Source organism: Hermetia illucens, chromosome 2, assembly GCF_905115235.1.
Source record: "Hermetia illucens chromosome 2, iHerIll2.2.curated.20191125, whole genome shotgun sequence".
In the NCBI taxonomy this organism is placed as follows: Eukaryota; Metazoa; Arthropoda; class Insecta; order Diptera; family Stratiomyidae; genus Hermetia; species Hermetia illucens.
Genome location: NC_051850.1, coordinates 2,554,807 through 2,581,051, shown reverse-complemented (window position 1 = coordinate 2,581,051; position 26,245 = coordinate 2,554,807). Strand labels below are relative to the sequence as shown.

At 44.6% G+C, this 26,245-nt stretch overlaps 1 protein-coding gene across 3 annotated transcripts in view; it reads right to left on the bottom strand.

Annotated features, from left to right (window-relative positions):
- The window catches only part of LOC119648858 (rho GDP-dissociation inhibitor 1), a 35,736-nt gene extending 12,828 nt beyond the window's left edge, over window positions 1–22,908 (bottom strand). Inside the window, exons 1-2 of one of the 3 annotated variants that reach the window (XM_038050740.1) lie at window positions 22,669–22,908; window positions 5,509–5,719 (exon numbers count right to left, since the gene is read on the bottom strand). In XM_038050740.1, coding sequence (XP_037906668.1) covers window positions 5,509–5,701 — 193 coding nt within the window. In that variant the 5' untranslated portion in view covers window positions 5,702–5,719; window positions 22,669–22,908. The remainder of the gene's footprint in view (window positions 1–5,508; window positions 5,720–22,668) is intronic. The other 2 variants (XM_038050741.1, XM_038050742.1) reach the window with 2 other exon arrangements.
- Window positions 22,909–26,245: the final 3,337 nt, after the last annotated feature.

Below are 26,245 nucleotides of genomic sequence, written 5' to 3'. Positions count from 1 at the left end.
AAGAGGAGTCCGTGGACTACAAGAGAGGATGTAAGTTGCTCACCATGTTATCCAGTGCGTTATCAAGTGGATGTGGACAGGACTCCCAGCATCCTCAACAAAGAGCTCCAATTTTTCCCTTGTTTGAAAATTTACAAAAATAATGGGATTTAGATCACGAGAATTTTAACATATAATAGCACATATTTTAGAAAATTACGGAAACTGAACACCGTTTTAATAATTTCAACACGTCCAACCCCAGCTACGAGAGTAGTTCAATAAGTCTTTAGAATAAAGTGTAAAAACAATTTTTTTGACTAAATTTTTTTTAATTTTTCAACATAATCTCTTTGGAACTCTATACACTTGGTCAATCGTTTTTCAAGTTTTTTTAATCCTTCAGAAAAGTGTGTTTTCGGAAGTTCCTCAAAATAAGCACTTACAGAGGCAATGACGTCTTCGTTGTCCGTAAATCTCTGTCCACCGAGCCATTTTTTCAAGTTTGGAAATAAGAAAAAGTCACTGGGGGTTAAATCTGGTGAATACGGTGGATGTTCGACCAATTTAAATTTTAATTCTTCAATTTTAGCCATTGAAACGAAACACATATGAACTCGGGCGTTGTCGTGATGAAAAAGAATTTTTTTTTTCGCCAAATGTGGTAGTCTTTTTTTTTAATTTCTTCTTTCAGCTGCCCTAATAATGATGCATAATACTCACCAGTAATTGTTTTACCCTTTTCCATCCATCCCAAAAAACTGTAGCCATAACTTTACCAGCTGACTTTACGGTCTTTGCGTGGTTCGTCACTTGTTGATTTACGACCAAGCTTAAATTCATTTACCCAATTATAAACCGTTGCTAACGCGGGGGCAGATGTGCCATGAACCGAGTCTAATTCATTTTTTATCTCATATGGAATTAAGCCCTTTAAATAAAAATGTTTTATTACCGCTCTGAACTCGTTTCTTTCCATTTTTTTTTTAACAAGCAATTTTTTTTTCAATTAATTATATAAACACGTAAACTCAGAAGATGTGAACTTTAAACTAGTATTCTTAGAGATTCGAGCAAAGTTCGCTAGAAACATATCTTATCGCTGCAACACTTGCCATGGCTCCACGCTGTCTGATGCAATACAGTTGCTCAATAAACAGTCCTCGACCTTGGCCGCCATTCAGCGTGCCGTTGAGACTTCCGCTTTGGTACCGAAGTCAAATGGATTCCCTCTACCGGCGGCTTCTTCTACTGTATCTACTGTACCTCCAGCTGTGTCTACATCTCCTTCTGCCAAGGACGACCATACCAAGCCCCCCGATTCAGCCCAATCACTGAATTCCGCCGAAAACGTGAACCGCAACACTGGTGCAGTGCCAAAAATGCAGCGATCTACGTCGTCATCTGCATGTTCCCGACGGCTCAGGAATCCGTTAGACGAGACTGTGGCTTCCGAAAAGGCGCTTTCTACTGTGCATAACAATGTAGCCTCAACATCATCTCAGGAGTCTATGCACCAGGCCTCTCATTCTGTATTGAATTCGCCTGCAATGCCCTCCTACATCAGGGTTGCTTCCACTGGCTCTACACCCCTAATCCAGCGGCCCCCATGCGACGAGTTATGGTCCACCGAGCCTCCGATCCTGTCTCGCTCCATCGCGCCTACGAGGGGACAATATCCGCAGCCTCCTCAGCAAGTTTTGAATCGGAACACAGCCGCCCCACTTTCTGACATCGTTCCAGTCGCCAACGAAGCTCCGCTTCCCGCTACCGCCATATATCCTGGCACTTCGACCATCCATACCAGTGGCCCCAAGTTAAAGGTGGCGTCCCTACCTAAACAGCTCTTCATCTCCAGGCTAGCGTTCACAACGTCTACGGACGATGTTCTGGAGTATATAAGGAGCAAAGTTGGTTTACTTTCTCCTCTGTCCTGCATTAAACTCACAAAAGACGACAACACCGACCGGGTCATTGCATCTTTCAAGGTTACTTACCCACACGAAGTTGATGTCCTCTGCAACCCTTCTTTCTGGCCTGAAGGTGTATTCATAAAGCCGTATAAGCGCCCCAATTCGCGGGTAAATTTCAGAGCAACCCGCCTGCCTCGCCGAGCTATATAACTGGATCCATGTTCACTGTCCGTATGTTTTATCAGAACGTCAGGGGTTTAAGAACCAAGCTGGGGGCCTTCAATTTATCCGCGCTGGCTCAACAACACCATGCCATCTGTATCTCCGAAACCTGGCTAGACGATGCCATATTATACTCCGAGCTCCCCGAAGGGTTCTCCACTTTCCGTTGTGACAGGGACCGGGTTACTTCTCGTAAGTCCACTGGCGGTGGAGTCCTAATTGCTATAAAAGATTCACTCCCCACTGAACTCGTCTTCTCCTCCTCTGGCTTTCCTTTTGATTGTGTTGCTCTTCGTGTCTCCCCGCCCAACTTCCTCCCGTTCATTGTTTCTTGTGTTTATGTCCCCTGTGCTAGCCCTTCCCACCTGTATGAAGAATTGTTTGACAGTTTGTCTGAACTCCTTACCGTCAGATTCCCTTCCCTCCCTTTCTTCCTTTGTGGAGATTTCAACCTACCCATGCTCAACTGGCCTAATCATCCTAGTCTTCCAATTCCTTCCAACAACCTCTCCCATTCTTCCCTCCCACTTTCTTCCTTTATGTATACTTGCTCTGCCCTGAATTTCAACACCACCAAAAACTCCTTGGGCCGCACTCTCGATCTCTTCCTTTCCAACCTCCCCGAGCGCCACTTCTCTTTATTTCCTGGCACATCCCCGTATGTAAAAACCGACGCTCACCATCCCGCGGTTGAATTTGAAGCGGAGCTCCCTCGTTCAAAACCCAAAACCAAGCGTAAACCCACTAAGGTCAACTTCCGCAAAGCCAATTTTGACGGTCTGAACTCAGCTTTAGCGTCTTTCAACTGGGTTCATATATTAAGTAATTCATCGTGTGATCAAGCCCTTAACACCTTCTACAATATCCTCTCTGATCTCCTCTCCTGTTATGTCCCTTCTTCCCCTCCCTGCCTACGTTCTTTCCCAACTTGGTTCACAACGGAACTTCATATTAACATCCGCTTGAAACATACACTGAGGAAGAAGTTTCGGGCTTCTAAAAATGACGCCGACCTTGCTCACTTTCAAGCTATACGATCTACTGTGAAGTCAATGGTCAGAAAGGCGCGTAAAAGGTACCTATTGAGCGTCGAAGCCGCCCTTGCCCGCGGTAACTTAAAACTCTTTTGGTCTCACGCTCGCAACTCTCGTAATCCAACTCATTCTGTCCCTTCTTCTATCAGCTTCGCTGACTCTGCCAACTCCCCACAACAATCCTGCGACCTTCTCTGCACCTACTTCTCTTCAGTGTTTTCTCCCTCGAGCCCTTCACCCTCTACACCTTTCATAACCACAGACTCCTCCGAATCACTAGCCATTCCTCTCCTTACGCCTTCCTTGGTTGAGTTCCTCATTGGTAACCTTGACCCCAATGTCGGACCTGGCCCCGATGGGCTTCCTAACCTCTTCCTCCTTAACTGTAGAAAACACATTTCCCTCCCCCTGTGTATAATCTACAACAAAAGTCTAAACCCCCGTCTCTGGAAAGAGGCCCTTATCATTCCTATCCTCTAGAGCGGAGACCCTTCCCTTGCTGTGAACTACCGCCCCATTTCCCTTCTCTCCTCTTGCTCCAAAATCCTAGAAAGATACGTCAACGACTGGTTGACCGCGCACTTCGGTCACCTCATTGTCAAAGAGCAGCATGGTTTCGTGAAATATAGATCAACGGCTTCAAATCGTCTGGTCTTTACCAACTTTGTTGCTAAACGCTTGAATTCACGACAGGAGGTACATGCTGTTTATACTGATTTCTCCAAAGCCTTTGACACCGTTGACCATAACATTCTCCGATTAAAACTTTCTTCGCTAGAGTTCCCTCCCTCAGTCATCTCCTGGCTTTCCTCCTATCTCTCATACCGTTCCTGCAAAGTTTCTTTTCATGGTCACTCATCTCGTTCCTTCTCTCCTTCCTCTGGTGTTCCCCAAGGCTCTATACTTGGCCCGCTACTCTTCCTGTTTTTTATCAATGACCTCACCTCCATCCTCACCTGTCCGTATTTGCTTTACGCAGACGACCTTAAATTGTTTGCCTCTGTTTCGTCTCCATTGGACTGTGCTCTCTTACAATCCAACCTTGATAATTTAGCCCGTTGGTGTTCGGTCAACAAGCTAACACTGAATGTCAACAAATGCCACTGGATGCGCTATTCCCTGAAACCCTCCCCATCATCCTTTTTCTATTCTCTCAGTGGTCAACCCCTTTCACTACTGACCTCCTTTAAAGACCTGGGTGTAATATTCGACGATAAACTTCGTTTCAATTCCCACTTCGTTGACATCTTCAATAGAGCTTCCAATATGTCTGGCTTTATCCTACGTTCCTCGTCCGACTTTACCTCAATCCAGCCCTCCTTAACACTCTTCAATTCCCTTGTCAAAAACATCCTTGAATACTGCTGTGTAGTCTGGTCCCCCTACCGCATCCGTGACGGCCGCGCTCTTGAAGCTGTACAACGCAAATTAACCCGGACCCTCTTTTACAAAAAGAACCTTCCACGGGTTGATTATCCGTCACGACTCCGCACCCTGCCCTTCGCCGAGCTCGAGATTTACTTTCACTCTCCGATCCCGAGGTTTTGCCGGTCCTACAATGCCCTACAGCTTGGTTCATTTGACTCTATGTCCCTCTCTAGCTTTAAGCGCAAAATATGCCATTTACTTGCTCCTCCCTCTGAGGACAATATGTAATAAGAAATTTGCTTTCTGTGTATTGTCCTCATTAAATAAATAAATAAATAAATACATATCTAGTCGGGAGTGGCGCTGACTAAAAACAGATGATTTAGGGCGATTCGCGCGCCATCTGTTCGTCATTCTAAGGACTTATTGAACCAGCCTCGTCCTGTTCCATTGTTCACGGTAACGCATCCACAAACTCTCCTGTGCTCCAGATTTGTGGAATATCATCTAGTATTCTATGGGCTGATTTTAAGCTATCAGCATAATTCGATATCATTGGGTTTAACATGAATGCTGGCTCCTTCTTAAATCTTGCAACCAATTGATTATTTACTTTTCATCAAACCATTTAGCCTTTTCAATCCACCCATGTTTCCCATTAATTAACAACGGGTAATTTAACTTAGCCCATTGAAAACACAAAAATATTGAATATTATTCAATCCATATCATTTCCAAGTATCTTTTCTTAAATACGATTCTTCTAGATCCATAAAAAATAATATAGAAGAGCAAAGATTCTGGCTACTTTGGCAAATTGTTTACATCAATATCCTTCGATTGAAACGAACTCACTGATTAAGAAATGGATTGGGAAAAAAAGCATAAGCTTCAATAATTTTCCCCCAATTCTTTTGAAACAAAAGAAAATCTTCAAAGTCAATTTAATTTCGTTCTATTGGAAAAATGTTCAGTTCAAAGTTACAACTTACCAACTATCACGGCTCCTGCTTGTGCATCGCCCAGCAAGGCTTCCTTATACCGACGAAGACTTTCATCTTCTTGGTCAGCAGCCATGATTTCTTCAATGGTTTTTTGTGGCGGTGGTTGGTAGTTGGAATCATGTTCGTCTTCATCGCCATGGTCATGAGAGTCGACGACTTCAACTTCTTTTTCGGATGACATATTTTACTTTGTGATGATCTAAAAATAGATAAAGTGCGAAACAGAAAATTTTAAATAGGACGGCAAAAAGGAAAAATATCGATTTTAGTGTTTATCATGCATGAATAGAGAAAGATGTGATGTTATTGGCAGAGAAATATGTATACATGATGGGAGTAACGTGTTGGAGAATAGATTTATCTACATCAATGGGAGGAACACAAAAAGGAGCCGTATTATTCGCATAAACACAACCAATGGAATTCCTGTTCAACTTCTAGTCGAGCATCATTTTTCCGACTCTATTTGAGAATCTCTGCATTTGAATAAAACTAATTCGATAAAAATCCATCTATCGATTTTTTTCTCATGAGGCGCTATGGACTCAGATTAATTCGAACGAATAGCTCTTATAATTTCATAGTTAACATATAAATTTCTTGTTTGCACGCTTGCCAAATTTAATTTGAATTCAATTCATCCCCCAGGCTATATTTAATGTATGCCTGCTGTACTGGGTAAAAATAAAATTATCCAACTTGAGAGATAATAACTGGGGGCCACCCAGCTCATCAACAAGAGACATGTAGTAAACGGGCATGAACAATAAATCATAGATAAGATAGCAGTGGACATGGATGAAATAACGTAATAGACCAAGTAATTTATCAATAAATAAGCAATAAATGGATTTATCCATTCGAAACATTAAATGATATTTCATTGATAGCAAAAGCCAGGTTTAGAATAGTTAAGAGCACTGCATATGCTGTTGGTACCATTCTATTTTGCTATTTATAATGTAAATTGGATAATTGCTAATGCAAGACTTTTCTCTTTATTTCTGCAGATGCGTTCTTCACAGAAAATTGAATGCAATCTGAATCGGAGTTCTGGCGGAGAAATGCTTAAGAAACGAGCAAATACAACGCTTCAACACCAGCTTCTAACATACTAAACCACTGGTTTTTCGAAGGATCTTTAGATCCGAATTGAACAGGATGAACAGCAGATGTAACCTCATTTGGTAATTAGGCATTAGATACTTCCCATATGATGCAAACTTTGCCTTGGCAACGGTGGGTAGAAAGAAATCAGTGACCGTTCCGAGGAGCCCAATTAGTGCACCGTTTTGATGCCACAAGCTCCTAAGACCATGACTGCTGTGGTAAGAGCAAGAAGACTCTGATCTTCAGAACCAGCCCGTAGCATTCACGAAGGATATCCGCTCATCCACGCTGCAATTATCTCTTTGAAGTATTCTAAGAATGGTTTACTTAGTGTCTGCAGCGTGGCTCCTGCTAGAACTGGGGTATCGCAAAGGAACTGTCGGAGAATCTCCCTTCTCTGTGCAGTTTCAGCGATATGAATTTTAGGGTAGCCGCATGGTCCCCTATAGGCTAGTGCCGAGTGCAGACCGCCGTAATCTTATACACAATTGCACACTTGTGATCCTTGTTATAGGTTTGGTTATAGGTAAGCCAAATCCTCTTCAACTTGGTGCCTGTAGTGAGCTTTCGCCATCTGAAATCAGCGACTGCTAAGTAGTGCCAGTAAATTCCATTTCTGACATGTGACCAGCGAAACGCAGGGACAGGGAACGCAAAGGACTGCCAAGAGCAGATCCAACCTGGCCAGTTCATCACCCTACTCATTCCCGAGAACCCAGAGAAGAGTAACTTTGAGTATACCGCCTCCATGGCTGACGGTTCTCTGCACCGCCCTCTATCCGCGATGAGTACAAAGCCATAATGTCATTCAAAAGGAATATATTACACTTGGAGCTTGGATCAAGTTCCAGTCACCGACAGGCTCCAGTATAGGCAGTACTTCCGACTGGAATGCATTGGCGAGTCCCGAGAAACCATACCATATGTGTATCTGAGAAAACCTTCACACCGACCCCAAAGACCATTTTTGATTCGGCGGTGAACAATACTGTACAGTGATCTTGCAACACATCGCTGGTACTCCACTTTGCCCTGATTAGAAGGGGTAGGTAGGTATCAGTGGCCGCTCCGAGGAGCCCAATTAGCGCTTTGGTGCGCCGTTTTGATGCCACAAACTCCTAAGACCGTGACTGTTGTTATAGGAACAGGGAAGCAGAGTCCAGCTGGCTCGGACCTTCAGAGCCAGCCCGTAGCATTCACGAAGGAAAGCAGCTCTCCGACCCTGCAGCTAGAAATCTCACTGAGGTCCCCAAAGAATGGTTTACCCAGTGTCCGCAGCCTGACTCGAGCCAGAGCTGGGCAATCGCAGAGAAAGTGCATGAGGGTTTCCCTTCCTTCTCCGAGCGGGCCAAATTCTCCTTGATTTGGCACAGCTTGTAAGCCTTCGCCATCTCAGGCCCGCGGCTGCTAGATAGTGCGAGTAGACTCGGCCCCCGACAGCCGCCAGCGGAACACTGACTGTATTCGCCAAGGGACTGCCAAGAGCAGAACCTTGTCAGCCAATACGTCAGTCCACTCATTCCCCTCTATGTTCCTATGCCCGGGAACCCAGAGGAGAGTGACCTTAAGCGTGCCGTCCAGACGGTTAAGCGCGTCTCTGCACTGTCCCACCAGCCGGGAAGATGTCGTCGTTGAGTACAAGGCCTTGATGGCCGCTTGGCTGTCGGTCAAAATGGCTATGTTACGCGCTCCAATTCGCCAGTACTTCCGCCTGGAATACACTGGCGAAACCTGGGAGACCACATGACTTGGATACACCGTGTGTATTCAAGAAAACCCCCGCGCCGACTCCATAGGCCATCTTTGATCCGTCCGTAAAGAATACCATGTCATAGTCTTGCAACACGCCGCCGGTCTTCCACTTTGCCCTGGTTGGAAGGTCCACGCAAAGTTTCTCGTGAAGTTCAGCTTGCGTGTGACATAGTCCGTGAGGGATGCCCAGATTTCTCGAGGTATTTCATCCAGAATGTTGCTGTGGCCGTAGGACTTTGCTGCCCAGCATCCGGACTCACGTAGTCTGACGGCACTGCACACTGCAACATATTTTATGTGGAGGTCTAGGGGGAGGAGATGCAGGAGTACATTGAGAGCATCTGCCGGGTAGGATTGCGGAGCACCTGCACATGCGGTTCTTTGAATCCTATTAAGCTTCGTTCTATTGTATTTCTTTTCCAAAGCCTGCCACCATACAATAGATCCGTACGTCAGGATCGGATGCACTACAGCGGTGTACATCCAGAGAACCATCGTCGGCCGGAGACCCCATTTCTTCGCAAAGGTTCTCTTACAGACATAGAAGACTATACAGGCCTTCTTAACCCTCAGTTCTATCTTCAACCTCCAATTTAGCTTAGAATCCAGGATTACACCCAGATACTTTACATTAGAGGAAAGAACCAATCTTTGTTCGTTCAGCCGTGGTAGATGGAATTCAGGTATCCTTGTCTTGGTGGTGAATAGCATCAGTTGCGTTTTGGTTGAGTTTATGCTGAGTCCGCATCTTGCGGCCCACCTTTCGCAACGCTCCTTCCATGATGTCGCTCATAATGGACAGAAACATCCCTGATACTAATATCACCAAGTCGTCGGCATACGCCACCACCTTCACTCCGCTGCTGGCCAATGTACGTAAAATTTTGTCCATTACTATTAACCAGAGCACCGGTGAGATGGCACCACCCTGGGGCGTGCCTCTGTTCACAGCTCTGGTCAAGTGGTTGCCTCCCAAATCGGACTGTATTATCCTGGTACTCAGCATGGATATAATCCAATGCGTGAGATACCCCTCCAATCCAATACCGGTCAAGGCTTCCTTGATGGCGTTGGTACTGACGTTGTTGAAAGCTCCTTCTATATCTAAGAAGGCAGCAAGGGTATACTGCTTGTACTGCAGTGACCGCTCAACCGTGCCAATTACCTCGTGGAGGGCGGTTTCTGTGGATTTTCCTTTGAGGTAGGCATGCTGGGACTTAGAGAAAGGCGTTCTCTCCATAATCGTCCTGATTAGAAAGTGCACAGCAAAATTCCTGATGAAGCTCGGCTCGCATGTAGCCTAATCCATTGGGAATACCCATCGATCAAGAGATAGTAATATTCGAATTCACGTAGTCTGACAGCGCAACAGCATATTTAATGTCTACTTCTCCCCCTGGAGCAAACATTTGTATCCTCGGCAGAACTATTATGGAAAACATTGAACTTGAATCAACTTGTATAGAAAAACGATTCATACATCATACATTATTCAATTTTCCACATCATAATATGTAGTGGGATTATCGTTCCCTTTGTGAAAAATGTGCATGAGTAAAATGAATAATTAATTCGACATTTTAAATCCCCAAAACCATCGATAACTGCAGTAGTTCATGCTATTTTTTTCCTTTGACTTGTAGAAGTAGTATTAAATCAGATAAATACGATGACTATGAAACGATAGCGTCGTAGTTTCAAGGGAATAGTCATGAATAAATAATGTAGGGTGAAACGGTATATTGCATAGAAACAAAAACCAAAAAATTCTATTCGCAGCACAACAGCTTATTTCGGATATTAGCTTCCTTCACTGAATGTTCAATAATCAGAGTCCTTCGATTCCTTATAGTGCCTCCAGACGTTTGCTATTTGCCGCAAACTCCAAACCTTTAACAAAAATTTACCTTGACTTGGCATATCAACATCATAATCGTGTGCAAGTGCATTACACTAGCCACAGACGTTCAACCAAGTTGTTGTTTGACGCAAGATTGCACGTGTATGCGGTTGTCGCAACTTGTCCGGCTAATCGCAATTCGCCCACAAACATGCAATCTCGCCTGCCTTAATAAGGAACTCCAGCAAGACCGATCACTTGCTTACCAACCCTCTACAAATTCATCACGTCCATTATTAGTGGAAGGATCAATGCGAACCTCGAGACTAACAACATTCTGTCCAAGGAGCAGAAGGACTGCCGAGTTGGGTCAAGGGGTTGCAAAGAGCAACTCATTATCGACTCGGTAGTTGTAGGACAAGCAACTAGAGGCCAAAGAAACCTCTTCAGTTGCTATATCGATTATGCCAAGGCTTTCGACAGCGTCCCGCATACCTGGCTAATCGATATCCTAAATCTGTATCGCATTGATCCGAAACTAATAAAGTTTTTGGCGACAGTCATGGAAGGGTGACATACCACCTTATCGGTGCGTACATCTGAGGGTGCTAATACCTCAGAGCCCATCCGTATACGGAGGGGCATCTTCCAGGGGGATTCGTTGAGTCCCCTTTGGTTTTGTATGGCACTAAACCCCTTTTCATGGCTACTGAATGATGCTAGCGGGCATGGCTTTGCAATAAAGTATGGCCTACGTGCTAAGTGCGAACTAACACACTTGATATACTTAGATGACATCAAGCTATATGCTGGTACTGACAACCATCTTAGAAGTCAGTTGCGAATAATAGACATGTTCAGCCGTGATATTCGGATGGAGTTTGGATTAGACAAGTGTCGAATCCAAGCCATCCAAGGTCATCACGAGCCGCATGCCGGACATAACATTGATGACCTCCACATCGAAGCTATGACCGAGACAGACCTCTGCAAGTACCTAGGAATTCTGCAAAGAATTCATGCTCGAGTTGGTGATCTGAAGGATGCTCTGCTGTCCGAATTCCTGCGACGTGTAAAGCTGGTGGTGAAAGTGCATCTCTCGGGGAAGAATAAAATGAGCGCGTTGAATGTATTCGCTATCCCTTCACTGGCTTATGCATTCGGAATATTGCCGTGGAAGAAGGCCGATCTGGAAAACGTCCAGCGGCGGATATGGACAACTATGTCCAAATTCCGAATGCATCATCCAAAGTCTACCGTGGAGCGGATGATCCTGCCTCGTGACATCGGAGGTAGGGGCGTGGTTGACGTGGCGGCAGAACATCATCGCCAAATCGACTCGCTGCGCGCTTATTTTTACAGCAAAGAGCAGGCAAGTCTCTTGCATGCGGCTATCTGTAAGGCAAACTGTGGGCTGACTCCACTTAACTTAAAGGATCGATCTTTCAATCCTCTGAGTGGGGTGAAGTCGGACCAAGAGCGGATCGATGAATGGAAGTCGAAGGCAATGCACGGTAAACACGTGAATTGTCTTTGGCAGCCATTTGTCGATTTGCACTTGTCGAACAGATGACTGTGTGCTGGGGAGCTCTTTGCTGAGACGGAGGGGTTCATTTGTGCCATTCAGGACGGCGTGGTCACCACCCGAGCTTATAAAAAGCTCACCATGAAAGAACGGGTGGAGAACGACCAGTGATGAATGTGTGGTTCGGCGTTAGAGACGTTGGACCATCTCATTTCGGGCTGTACTGTTATGTCACCGGTGCAATACATCACCAGGCATAATGCTGTATGTAAGGTAATCCATCAAAACCTTGCATACAAGCATGGGCTGATCACGGGAACATGTCCGGTTTACCGATATGAGCCGCAAGCAGTACTTGATAGTTCTGCTTACAGCATGTATTGGAACCGGCAAGTTCTAACTGATCGCCATACTGCACACAACAAGTCTGACGTACTGTTAGTTGACAAGACAGGTCGCTCCGCGTATATTATTGATGTTGCTATCCCCCATAATAGCAACATTGAACGGAAATACGTGGAGGAGAAGGTGAACTATGAACCATTGGTTCGGGAAATCAAAGAAATTTGGCGTCTCGAGCGGGTGGTTGTAGTTCCCATAATATTGTCAGCTACAGATATGGTACCTAAATCCCTCACGGCTTCCCTTGATATCCTGGGACTTTCGCACAGTCTGGTTCAAGCCATGCAGAAGTACACCGTTCTGCATATGTGCGGAGAGTACTCGACGGATTCTCCCACTGACCTACCACCGGCCACCACCACCAGCGCCCCTTTAGTTTTTAAGTAGGTAGAATCGTCCGAGCCTAAATGCTTGGCACTAAGTGCTAATATTAGGTAAAATCCGGCATCTGCCAAGATTGTGATCTTTTTTTTCAGCCTTTGTCCCGTTTACAAGCGGGGTCGGCTCATCGTGATCGGTTTCGCCATTTGGCTCTATCGAATGCCTGATCTGGGTGCAATCTCGAGGCTTCAAATCCCCATCTAGCGTATCAAGCCACCGAGCGTATCAAGACCACCGACTTCGATGTTCACACCAATCTTGGCAAGTGAATTCTCGTTCGCGAGAATTGCGTGACCATACCATCGAGCACGCCTCTCTCGCAACTTTTCCACGATCGGTGCAACCCCATAACGATCGCAGATATCCTCATTTCGGATGTGATCTAAACGTGTGACGCCACTAGTCCAACGTAGCATCTTCGTCTCCATTACCGCAAGACGCCGTTCATTGTCTTTTATAATCGGCCAACACTCAGAACCATAGAGAGCGACTGGACGGACGACATTGTGGTAAAATTTAGATTTGAGACGTTCGTTGATACGTCGATCACAAAGAACACCAGTTGTGGAACGCCACTTCATCCAGGTTGCGTTAATGCGTGAAGCAATTTCATAACGCAGTTCTCCATTGGCTGATAGCGTTGACCCGAGGTATTTTAACCGGGATAACTAGGAATAATAATAAAATGAATTAAAACAAGACTTAAGTCCATAAATTAAGATATTACTTATCTAGAATAACAAAATCAAAGGTCATTGATTCTGAATTGAGTTGGAAATTTCATTACCAGATCGTGAATTGGAAGCTGTCAGGAAATAAACAGAAGTTACCTCTCTAGATATATATTTTTTTAAGGCGCGAGCATCGAAAATTGTAGGATTTTCAACATAAAAATTCGCCTAATTTTGAAAATCAATGTGCATTCAAAAGACCGCTACCTCAAGTCAATTTCTGGAGAGAAAAATTATTTATTTTTAGAAATGACTACACAAGCATTCTTAAGAAGTTTTTAAATAAACAACTTGTAGTCTAGCGTATCGAAAAAAATATGTGGAAGCAATTATGACCATTACTGCGTTTATAGTTTTCTCAGGTGAATTTTTCAAGCGCCAGAAAATAATTAGAATAATCCCAGGAACAAAAAGCCTTCTTGTACACAACTAGAAGACCTGGGCCGCAATTAGCCAATTTAGATTGTCCTGACGTGCAATTTGTCTCTCCCAATTATCATTTACCCATAAAGTGAAAGATCTTCAACTTCACACAATTCACACGAGGGAAATATCCAAATTTAATGCTGGCCGACCCCACAAGCATTGCACAGATATTGTACACGGCGGGCTAAAAATAATTCTCTTTAGAATAAATATAAACAAGGGATGTAAAACGGAGCCATCTTACATTAATGAATCGGATACGCTTGTAACTAGATTATTTATTACAGAAATTTATTAGCTGAAATTTTGAATCTATTTCTGCAATAAAACAAAACGTGAAGCAGATGTGGTCAAGCAAAAATCGTGTGATATGCTGATGTGTGAAGAAAGTGTGACTGTACAGCAAAATCTCATTTCAATAGAGTAACGTACGAATGCAGCGGTCAAATCTGCTAATGGATAGACAGGTAAGCCACCTGACAAAGATATGCAATCACCTTCAATTCTTCAATCCACTTTGCAATTCGCATTGTAATTAGTCCTCGCATAGTGACAATGACGTCAAAATCAACGAAGTGTGGCATAGAATTGTTATTAGCAATTGAGGGTCCCGAGACGAATAATAATGACATGAGTAATGCGTTAAATGCGTGAATTTTTTTCAAGTATGATTTTAATTAAACTCATGCTCGATGGCGTTTTTATTTTACGTCTGGCAGGTTACAAAGTAGGAAGACATTTAGATGATGTTTATTGAATGGCGCTGACAAATACAAAATGAAGAGGATTTGGAATTCTGATGTATTCCTCTCAGTTTTGGGATGACACCAGCTGTAAACCAACAACCATGTAGAACTGCTGAAATTTTAATTCACTCAGTGCAAATTGGGGCCGTTTTTCATATTAGTGACGCCAGACAAATTCGAATCTCAGACTACCAATCTTACGTAGGTATAGACAAGCGATGAAAGATATTTAGTATCAAAACTTGAATCATACAATATTTCAAAAATTAAATTTCCCAGCTAACCGAAAATAGGAATCTTTATGAAAGTACGTAGTCTCAGTGTGGGGACGTGCCTAATGTTCGAATCTCAGTGGGTGTTTGCGTTTGCTTCGTGGTCATCCCATTATTCTAGGCTTATCGCTTGTACATCAGAAAGCTGAAACATAATCTCAAAAATAGCATGGCCTATACCCCGCGAAGGAATGAATAGAGAGCATTCCATGATGCTTTTTTATTGGAAATTCCATGGAATCCCAAATGAAAAATTTATATCTAAACGACAATAAAAGCGAAAAAATGACTTAGTTGCTCTTAAAAATATGTTGCAAGGCATGATCCGCCCAGCCCGTATTCATGTATTGCTATAAATTTTTCACTTTTAATCTTAAATAAATATTGATCCTTCAAATTATGCTCTTTCACGCCGCCTAACAATATATGCTCAAAGTATCAGAAAGCGTCGACCCAGACGCAGACGTGTAAGTTCCTCCGCTATCGCGGAATCTCAAACTGATTCCGCAACAACTCAAACCTAACCTCTCAGGTCTTTACTACTGTCAATCTTTCTATCATTTTTGAAGAAGTAGCCGACTCTCGCATTGACGCGTTCCTTCAAAAATACAATAACATAACTACCGAATGTAGTCCCTTGCAGCCAGCTAAGCCTGATGTACAGCACCACATCGGCACTATTGGCTCCCATACCTTCTCGAAAATGCGTCCATTACCACCCCAGAAACTCGCTGTTGCTAAGAAAGAATTCGACATACTTTTAAAGCAGGGTCTTTGCAGACCATTAAATATCTGCTGTTCTTCTCCATTTCACATGTTCCCAAGGCCCAACGGAGAATGGAGACCATCTGACGATTATAGACGTCTGAATGCTCAAACCATGCCAGACCGCTACCCCATACCACTCATCCACGACTTTGCGTACAATCTCCCTAACTGCTGTGTTTTCAAGGCGTACCATCAAATCCCTGTAACTCCAGATGCCATTCCAAAAACGGCAATATGCACAACCTTCGGACTCTTCGAGTTCACACGCCTTTTGGTCTGTGCAACGTTGAAAAATGAAAATTTGAAGTGTTTAGGCCACACGATTTCCCCTGAGGGGAGCCACCTGTATCGATAAGATTCAGGCCATCACAGATTTCCTTCAACCTAAAACAAGGTTCTGTGAAAGTTTTTAGGCATATTCGACTTCTATCGTCGTTTCTTGCCCAAAGCCGCACAAAATCAAGCGACCCGCAACACCTATTTATCTGGACCCAAGCCCAAAGACTCACGGGTGATTGCATGGTCTACAGAGACCATCCATGCACTTGAGCTAGCCAAACGACAGCTGGCGGACACTACACTCCTGGCATTCCGTCAACCAGATGTACTCCTAGTCGGTTTCGTCGATCCCTCAAACATCGCAGCACTTATGAAGGTAAGCTATTAGCCACATACATGGCAATCAAATACTTCTGATATTCCCTAGAATGCCGTTCACAGTATTCACGGACCACAAACTTCTTACCGTCGCTTTTAAGCGGAAGCCCGACAAAACCTCCCCTCGTCAAGCGACCTACTAAATAAAACAGAAACCCAAATCTGCAATTGTATCTGGCTTCACACTGATTGTAAAGGATGAGCAACACATGGGGGCGTGGCCTTAGCATTCAAGAAAAATATCTAATTTCGCAAATTAAAATATCAAACGCTTTTGACATCATTATCGCTCAAATACTAAACCTGACCCCTAATCCCGCCACCACCTTTCGTTCAGCTCTCCTCGACCACCGTAACTGGGGGACTTGAATACTAAGGCGGTGGTCAATGGAGACACGTACACCTCACCCAAAAGGCGAGCCATGCTAGATCTCGTCTGTAACTCAGACTTCAGATGTCTGAACAATGGTAATTATACCTTTATAGTTCAAGGCAAGGACAGGCTGACGACCTTCCTTGAGGATCGACAAATGTTACCCCACAACTCCTTATAGAAGGGCCTATCCACGGCTTCCTACGTTAATGATTGTCTTTCTCATGTCTCCGTTGCTAGAAGCAAGATTTGGTAAGTGCAAACTGGTTCCTCTGACGTAAAGAACGCATATGAAAGAGTAAATCTTACTATCCTGGAAAGCATATTGAATCGATCCAAGTATCCACCGGCTTATCGGTCTAGATAATCAGATTTCTGTCACGCAGACAACTGTTCCTCTTAAAAGAAGTCACCGAAGTGTATAATGACATTTCTGAAGGTTGTGCCATCAGTCTAATCCTGTTTAACATATTCACCCACTCTCTTCATTCTAGAGTATCCAAAGACATGACGAACTAGCTGCCATCCAACAAGCTATCATCTTAGCCTGACAACGAGAAGTCTGTAAGCTAACCATAATCACTGATGACCATCTCGAAGATTCTTTGCGACCTTATTTCCCAATGTACCAGTTATGAACTTTCTGATCCCCCCTTAGGATCAGAGGAGCAAATGCTAATCCGTATTAGGTCTGGCCATGCATATAGCAAACCGTTCCTAAAACTAATGGAAATAGAGTCGGATCTCTGTGAGGAGTGCAGAATTGCGGATCTATTTTTTTTTTGTTGTCGCAAGCACGACAATTCTAAGGGCCTGAAGTGGTCTTTTGTTCTTTCGAATATTGTTAAGAAATGGTGCCCAACAAGTTCAAGGATTTTATCAATTTTCTAACTAAAGCCAGCCTAGTAGTCTAACACTTGTGCTGTGACTTATTTTTCCGGCTTCACCCTTTTGAAGCCTTTCTCATCACCACAATGAAACTACATGATTTGTCTGCTTTATCTCAATATACTTTTCTCGACGCCGCACATATCTTAAACACGATTGGTTGACAACACGGTCCAACATGTTGGCCAAATAATTCGGTGTAAAACGTCGAATCAAACGTCAGTCGTCTTATCAAGCTATCGTGCACTTGGAGCCTTCTCAGACCTGCGTGACAAACTAGCAATAAACACACTCTGCATTCATTACCTAACACAAGCTGTAGTCCTTTGTATTTCGGGTACCCTCAGGCTCAGTCCTAGCCATCAGTCCACTTGGGGTCTTTTCAGATATATACTCCGTTGATTTGAACTAGGATAACTCACAGTATTTGTGTGGTCCGAATACAACGGAGAATGAAGAGAGAAAAAAGTTGGAGCTGCATTTGAAATCAAAGAAGTTTTCGGCAAATATAATGTTCCGGGTCATTGCCCTCTTCCGATTTCCTCGCTTCGGGTTCAAATCCCTATTGATCACTCATGTTTGCGTTCGCCTTTGTGTTTTCACCGCTGCTGTAGGCTTATCAGGCAGCGATAAATGTTATAGTAATGTAATTGAAACTTGGCTCATAAAGAAGACAATAAGAAGAAACTATGTGTATATCCGAGCTGCACAAAGGAGTAAAAAGGAGACATGCAAGATAAACTTCTTTCCCTGCTTGCGAATTTGGTCTTCCACGAGCCAGCTATGATGAATGAAGGGTAAACCCAATCCACTGATCAGCTATTAAGATGCGGCTATTATCGATGGTTTTAAGAAAAACCGCTGTCGCGGAACAGGTTTACAGGTTTTCGATGTCAACTCTCTGAAATGTTACCTGACTGAGCTTGAGGAGCTGTAGCTCTAGAAAGAGTATTCCTGGCTGCTGCTTGTCACATTTACCGAAAGACCGTTCAACATTTATCCTCAATTTGCCACTGATAAAAAAAATTAAAGCCCAAACTACCAGATTTTTTCGTGACATTTACCTTTGTTTCGAAATTCACTTACTCCAATCAAAGGTCATCGAACCATTGAATTCACTTATCAGTTCTGCCTTGAAGAAATGGCACAATTTAAGTCGATAAAGGAAAAAAACATGCCCGACTTTATTTTTGGCCCAAAGTAAACAGAAACTTATCGAACTTGCGTCTAGCAAAATAGTCTCTGCTTGTGTGGGTAGGGTAGGGTAGGTATCAGTGGCCGCTCCGAAGAGCCCAATTAGCGCACCAAAGTGCGCCGTTTTGATGCCACAAACTCCTAAGACCGTGACTGTTATTATGGGAGCGGGGAGGCAGAGTCCAGCTGGCTCGGATCTTCAGAGCCAGCCCGTAGCATTCACGAAGGAAAGCAGCTCTCCAACCCTGCAGCTAGAAATCTCTCTGAGGTCCCCAAAGAATGGTTTACCCAGTGTCCGCAGCCTGACTCTAGCCAGAGCTGGGCAATCGCAGAGAAAGTGCATGAGGGTTTCCCTTCCTTCGCAGCTTCGGCAATGAGAGTTATAGGGTATGCCGAGCCTAGCGGCATGGTCCCCGTAATCTTGAATGCATATGCACGCGTCTGGCACAGGAGCTCTCGTGATCGAGCTATGTTATAAGCGGGCCAAATTCTCCTTGACTTGGCACAGCTTGTAAGCCTTCGCCATCTCAGGCCCGTGGCTGCTAGGTAGTGCGAGTAGACTCGGCCCCCGACAGCCGCCAGCGGAACACCGACTGTATTCGCCGAGTGACTGCCAAGAGCAGAGCCTTGCCTGACCAATCCCTCAGCCCGCTCACTCCCCTCTATGTTCCTATGCCCGGGAACCCAGAGGAGAGTGATCTTGAGCGTGCCGCCCAGATGGTTAAGCGCGTCTCTGCACTGCCCCACCCGCTGGGAAGATGTCGTCGTTGAGTACAAGGCCTTGATGGCCGCTTGGCTGTCGGTCACAATGGCTATGTTACGCTTGGGGCTCGAATCACGCTCCAGCCATCGACAGACTTCCAATATCGCCAGTACTTCCGCCTGGAATACACTCGCGAAACCTGGGAGACCATACGACTTGGATACACCGTGTGTATCCGAGAAAACCCCCGCGCCGACTCCATAGGCCATCTTTGATCCGTCCGTAAAGAATACTGTGGCATAGCCTTGCAACACGCCGCCGGTCTTCCACTTTGTCCTGGTTGGAAAGTCAACAGCAAAGTTTCTCGTAAAGTTCCTCTTGCGTGTGGCATAGTTCGTGGGGAATGCCCAGATTTCCCGAGTTACTTCGTCTAGGATGTTGCTGTGGCCATAGAACTTCGCTGTTCAGCATCCAGTGACGGCACTGCACGCTGCAACCCGCTTAATGTGGAGGTCTAGGGGGAGGAGATGCAGGAGTACATTCAAAGCATCTGCCGGGCAGGACTGCAGAGCCCCAGTAGCAGCCGCACACGCGGTTCTTTGAATCCTATTAAGCTTCGTCTTATTGTATTTTTTGTTCAAAGCCTGCCACCATACAATAGAGCCGTACGTTAGAATCGGACGCACTACAGCGGTGTACATCCAGAGAACCATCCTCGGCCGGAGACCCCATTTCTTTGCAAAGGTTCTCTTACATGCATAGAAGACTACAGGCCTTCTTAACCCTCAGTTATATGTTCAACCTCCAGTTTAGCTTAGGATCCAGGATTACACCCAGATACTTTACATTAGAGGAAAGAACCAATCTTTGTTCATTCAACCGTGGTAGATGGAATTCAGGTATCCTTGTCTTGGTGGTGAATGGCATCAGTTGCGTTTTGGTTGGGTTTATGCTGAGTCCGCATCTTGCGGCCCACAAGCACACCTTTCGTAACGCTCCTTCCGTGATGTCGCTCAAAATGGACAGAAACATCCCTGATACTAATATCACCAAGTCGTCGGCATATGCCACCACCTTCACCCCGCTGCTGTCCAATGTACGTAAAATTTTGTCCATTACTATTAACCAGAGCACCGGTGAGATGGCGCCACCCTGGGGCGTGCCTCTATTCACAGTTTTGGTCAAGTGGTTGCCTCCCAGATCCGACTGGATTATCCTGGTACTCAGCATGGATGTAATCCAATGCGTGAGATACTCCTCCAATCGCATACCGGTCAAGGCTTCCTTGATGGCGTTGGCACTGATGTTGTTAAAAGCTCCCTCTATATCCAAGAAGGCAGCAAGGGTATATTGCTTGCACTGCAGCGACCACTCAACCGTACCAATTACCCCGTGGAGGGCGGTTTCTGTGGATTTTCCTTTGAGGTAGGCATGCTGGGACTTAGAGAAAGGCGTTCTCTCCATAATCGTCCTTAAGTGAATGTCCAGGACGCGTTCTAGAGTCTTCAGCACGAAAGAGGTCAGGCTGATTGGTCGAAAGTCGTAAGGTATAAGGCGTCAACAACCCGCAATCACACCTGATCCCCTGAAGTGCTGCTTCAACTCCGCCAGGACTTTCCGAGACGCCCAAACTCCCCCTCAACCGTTCTACACCGAGTCCGTTGTGGGCTGCCCCTAGCATGGCGTAGCCAGCAGTGGAATTTTCGCCCCTCCCTAGTGTGTGACCTATCCAATGTCACTACCGCCTTCTGACCAACTCGTTCACGGCTAACTAGTCCGTGTCCTTTGTTCAAAATTCCTAGGAATAAGCCGATAGTAGACTCCAAATTAGACCTTCCTTCTTTTCATTTGTAAAAACATCCATTGGTAGCAAGAATCAAGCGTGATTGAAACTTCTGGTATTCTTGACCAAACTTTATTCAATTCAAATTAACCGACACTAACAGATTTCTCACTAATTTGCTGTTGAAATTTCATAGAACCTGTGTATGGTGGGGGAGAAGCTACAGCTTCTGAGCACTCAGGCCGTTTTGGCCCATAGAACCTGTACTTGTCCCTGCCAGAATCCAGATCCCCATCTGTTCAATTTCAACAAAAATAAATCCAAAGGGGTATATCGTTCTCCCAACCGTACAAGATCACCGCAAGCGCCGTTTAAACACGAATAATTCTATAATTTCCTAATATATCCGTTGCCATGGTGCACTTGGCTCTGTATATCCCTCACAACCTTGGCTTAAGTTCTCGACAACTGTGGGAGTGCTCATTTTCCAATTGAAGTCAATCAGGCCGCATTCGCCCTAATCAAATTACAAACGCATTTGCATGCACCCACTTTTCTCGCCATCTCTTCTGACTTCGATCTTAGGAAGTCACGGGTCCACAAAACGAAAGTCAACGTCAAACGCATGTCGAGAAAAACCTCCCAGCGTGAGGCCGTTTTTTTCCCGATTTCCACCAGCTGAAATTGCTTATCGGACATTGATAAACTTATCGGAGTTGGCCGTCAATCTTGGCACTTCCTGTTGTGCTTGGTCACTGGGAAAATTGGCCTTAGAACTAATCCTATTGAAAATGTGCTCCTGGTGGAGGGTGGAATTCGCTTGAAAACAACTAAATCTTGTAGAACCCAGCGCAGCTGCAATTCGGCCATGAGACAACAAGAAAGGCCAAGAGAGTGCCCCGCACGATGGGTTGCATAAACGCCGCAACTAATTAATCGATTTGTTTACATTGCCCGGCGACATTTCCATCCATCGACGCAAATCACCTGCAAGCGGACGCCCTCCAGAGATGGCATTTATTGATCGCAATATGCAAAATGATTATCTCCTCATTTGGCATCGATAAATTGAACCAAACGAGGAAACTTGCGTCCGGAGTGCGTGTCTACAGAGGAAATTCCACCCAAACCAATGGGCGGCCGGGACGGGGTGCGGTCCGCAGCAACTAAGAGCAAGCAAATCCGCACCCAACCGGCCCCCGACCTCGTGCAATTTTAGGGTTTCCATCGCGAATTCTGGCTTAGGAAAAACAGATAAAAACTCGTTCCACCTCGCTTTCCCGTTTTCGCATGGAAATTTCTCGGACAGGTCTCTAGCCCGCAAGGTCCGTCCGCCCAATAAGGCTAAGGCATGCACTGCGTTCTAGCGAATCTCAGGTCATAAATCTTGCTCGCTCGCGGCATCTGTGCATGCAACACCTCTTCCGCGGACCGCACTGAATTCCAGCTTTTCGCAAAAACAACCGAGTAATCGTCGAACAATTTGGAAGAAGCGCCCGCTCGCACTCACGACAGGGTGGAATATGGGCCCCGCGAGTGACTCAACCGGCATTTCGGGAAGCTTTTTCCCCCCAAGACGATGACACCACACACTCACCTTTTCCTGAATTATCCGAAATGAAGCTTGGCAGAACGGCGAAACGTGCACTTTAACTAAATCGTGAACGCGGAAATTGTCGCTATCTACTTGCACAAATGGAAACAATAAGAGAGGAGATAGAGGAAAAATAAACGGAAAAAACTTGAAAGAATCGAATCGCACTATGTACAGCGAATCACAACGCAACGACAGCGACGATGGCAACGGACAGATACGAACTCGATGGACGGTGACAGCAGCTGTCGGTTGACGAATGGGGAATGTCGGTAAAGTAGTGTGACCGTGAATGAAAAAAACTCAATGTGGACTGGGCGGTTTATATGAGCATGATTGGGAATTGATAATAACCGGTAGGTGTGGTTTGTGTGGAAAATTGCTTAAACAGGACAAAATATTTCCTCACGACATCCATTACTGATCAGAAAATACACATAACAACACACATGCTTTTCTTATACCCTTGAGCAATGTGTTTCTCATAGCGACAACATCTTGTAAAATCAGAGAGAAAATCCGAAGAGCATTCAGGAGTGAAAAGAAAATTTGCAACCCATGGGTCCCGCGTGAAAATATATAAAAACAGAAGATCCTTTTTCTTTCTATAAACCTTGGCCCCAGACGATACGCCATCAAAATGGGGTCATTTTTTGGAGAATTTCGCATTATCATTCGAAGGAGGCAAAGTTTTTGTCAGACTTCCATCCTGAGTTGTAATACCTCAAGGGAAATGAAGAAATGATCACAAACTTCCATGACCGGGATTTCGATTTCCACCTGGGGCACGGAGTTGATATAGCGAAGCTTCACTACATCATCAGCTCTAGTTGATCAAATCCGAACTCGGAATAAAATGCGATAAAAATCAAAGAGAAAGAGATAAATAAAGCATGAAAACATGGTTGGAGTTATTCCACTATGCTAAATCCTACCTGATCTCTCTTGGTGAGAGGTCCTGCGACAGGCCTACCAAGAAAATGCATACAATGTCGTTAGAAACAAGATGATCGGTTTGGGTCACAAGCCTCGGAAAAATGCTAGTCGACGCGGCAGGACGGGCCCTGGATATTGCGGACCCCCACGACCTTGTACTTATAAATACATGGTTCATCAAACTTCCTACATTTTCCAGTGGGAATGGATAGCTGAGTGGTTAAAGCACAAGGCTGTCGTACGGAAAGGTCATGGTTCAAATCTCATTGGTGGCAGTGGAATTTGTATCGTGATTTGACGTCGGATACCAGTCAGCTGTGAATGAGTACCTGAGTCAAATCAGGGTAATAATCTCGGGCGAGCGCAATGCTGACTACATTGCCTCCTACAGTATACTGTAGTGTACCACTACGGTCTTGAATGAAGTGCTCTAACACACTTCAAGGCCCTGATCCAATATGGATTGTTGCGCCAACGATTATTAATAGTAAAACGCAAATCGACTATATTCTCATGAGACGCCAGCATTTTACCATTGTCACTAATTGCAAAGCCGTTCCCCATGAGACCATCGCACCTCAACATCGGCCGTTGATTGCCGTCCTGCGAATTAAGCCACCGATAAAACAACATAAGGAACGCACTGGCTGGTCGCACATTAAAAGGTGGCGATTTCGTGAGAAGAAGAAAAGATCTCACTTACACGATTACCAGCCATTACGAATGTGAAAGAATCGTGGGAACAAATGAAAGACACGATCCACAAAGCGGTCTCTGCAACCCTCGGGGTCACCAAGCCGAGTAAGCGGTACATTAACCGAGATACTTGGCTTTGGAATGACGAAATTAAGGTCCGTGAAAAGAAACGCCTCTACCACAAATTTCTCGACGATAAAATATTGCCCAATTGGCAAATTTGTAAGAATGCCAACCGGGAAGCAAAGAAAGCAGTCGCTGTCACCCGAGCGAACCATTTCAAAAATCTGGACAAAAAACTGGACACTCGGGATGGAGAGAGAGATCTGTATCGACTTACTAAAAGGATATTGAACACTTCTGTTGCGTTACAAAAACGGTACTTTGCTTACCAACCGTCGAGCACCCGCAACGGATAGATGGCGAGAATACTTCGAGCAGATTTCAACTGAAGAATTTGTTCATCCTTCAATTCCACAATCATTGCCGACATTTGGACCAGTTCCAACTATTAGCGTAACTGAATTCGAGGAACAATAAAACGAATGAAATCGGGAAAGCCACAGGACCTGACGACATTGCATCTGAGCTCTGGAAAGTGAAGAGCTGGGACCCATCACTGTGGCTCAGTGAATTCTTTAATCGGGTTATTCAGGAAGGTAGAACACATAAAAATTATTTTTCAAATCAACAAATCTTGGCAAGCGTTGGCACTTCTTCGGCAAGGAAACCAATTAACATTTTGGAGGCTGTGCATTTCATAAAAGCAGCCTGGATTAAGGTGCAGCCAGTAACAATTATAAACTGCTTTGGGAAAGCTAGATTTGAAAAAAATGATGACGATTACTTGCCCTTAGCAACATTGTCTTCTATTTTTCAGTTGAGAGAAACACTTGGAGAAGGCTACTTCGACAGAAGAGAATTCCTCGAAATCGACAAAGAATTAGCCACTAAGTTGCCATTAACACTCCCAGAGCTTGAGATCGACTGTTCCAGTAGCGAATCTGCTTAGATGAAGAGGATTCCGACACTGAACTGCCTGAGGAAGCTGTTTTGAAAACAATTTCAACTTTGATCAACTGTTGACTGTCAACTTGGAAGAAAAGCAGAAAATGTTGCATCAGTCCACAATCTCCGAGTTTTTTGTAAAATGTAATGTAAATAAAAATTGAATAAATCTTTTTCTTTGCTTGGTAAAGAATGAAATGAAAATTTTGTCATATCTTTTGCTTACAAACGTAACTTCCCTTCACAGGATTTTTTCGAAAAATTGCATTGTTCCTCCTTATGGACAGACACCCCTTTTGGGCGGACAAAAATTGCTCGACGGTTGGTGTCCTCAAATGAGAGTTTTCGCTGTATTTATATGCACGTACTGTGTGAGTTAATTGTCTGAAAACCTGTTTGCTTCAGACACAGATATTTTTCAACCTGTTGTCTGATATAGGTGCTTTCTGTTCTCAAGCAATTCTTCAGCCAAAGGGAACGAGTTTGATCGCTCTCGTCATCCGTGCAGATCGCGAGGCTCGAGAGTGATATCGAAACGCTCCTTTTGTCTACACCTGCAGAGCCTTTTAATTTTCTTATTAGAGATTAAGTCCAGCCAGCCGTATTCGTACTCATTTGTGTAAATACCAAGGCCTCACCATTAATTCATGTTCCCCACGGACAAATCTGCGAAAGACAGGCTCTCCACTTCAATGGAAAACCTACACCCGGTGTCTACGGCGCGGTCAGCCAAAAAGCATAGTACAGCTGCTCCCTTAATGAGAGAAACTGGAAATCTGTCTACGGCCAGCCTGTTGGTGACACTGTTGCCTAACTCTTCTAAAAGACGGGGGACGAAGGCTCGGCAGAAGAAAACTTTACCCACAAAGGAGAAGGGACTACAGGCTTGCCTGTCAGAACCTTCTACTCTGCCTGTACCCGGAAAAACGGAAGAAATTGA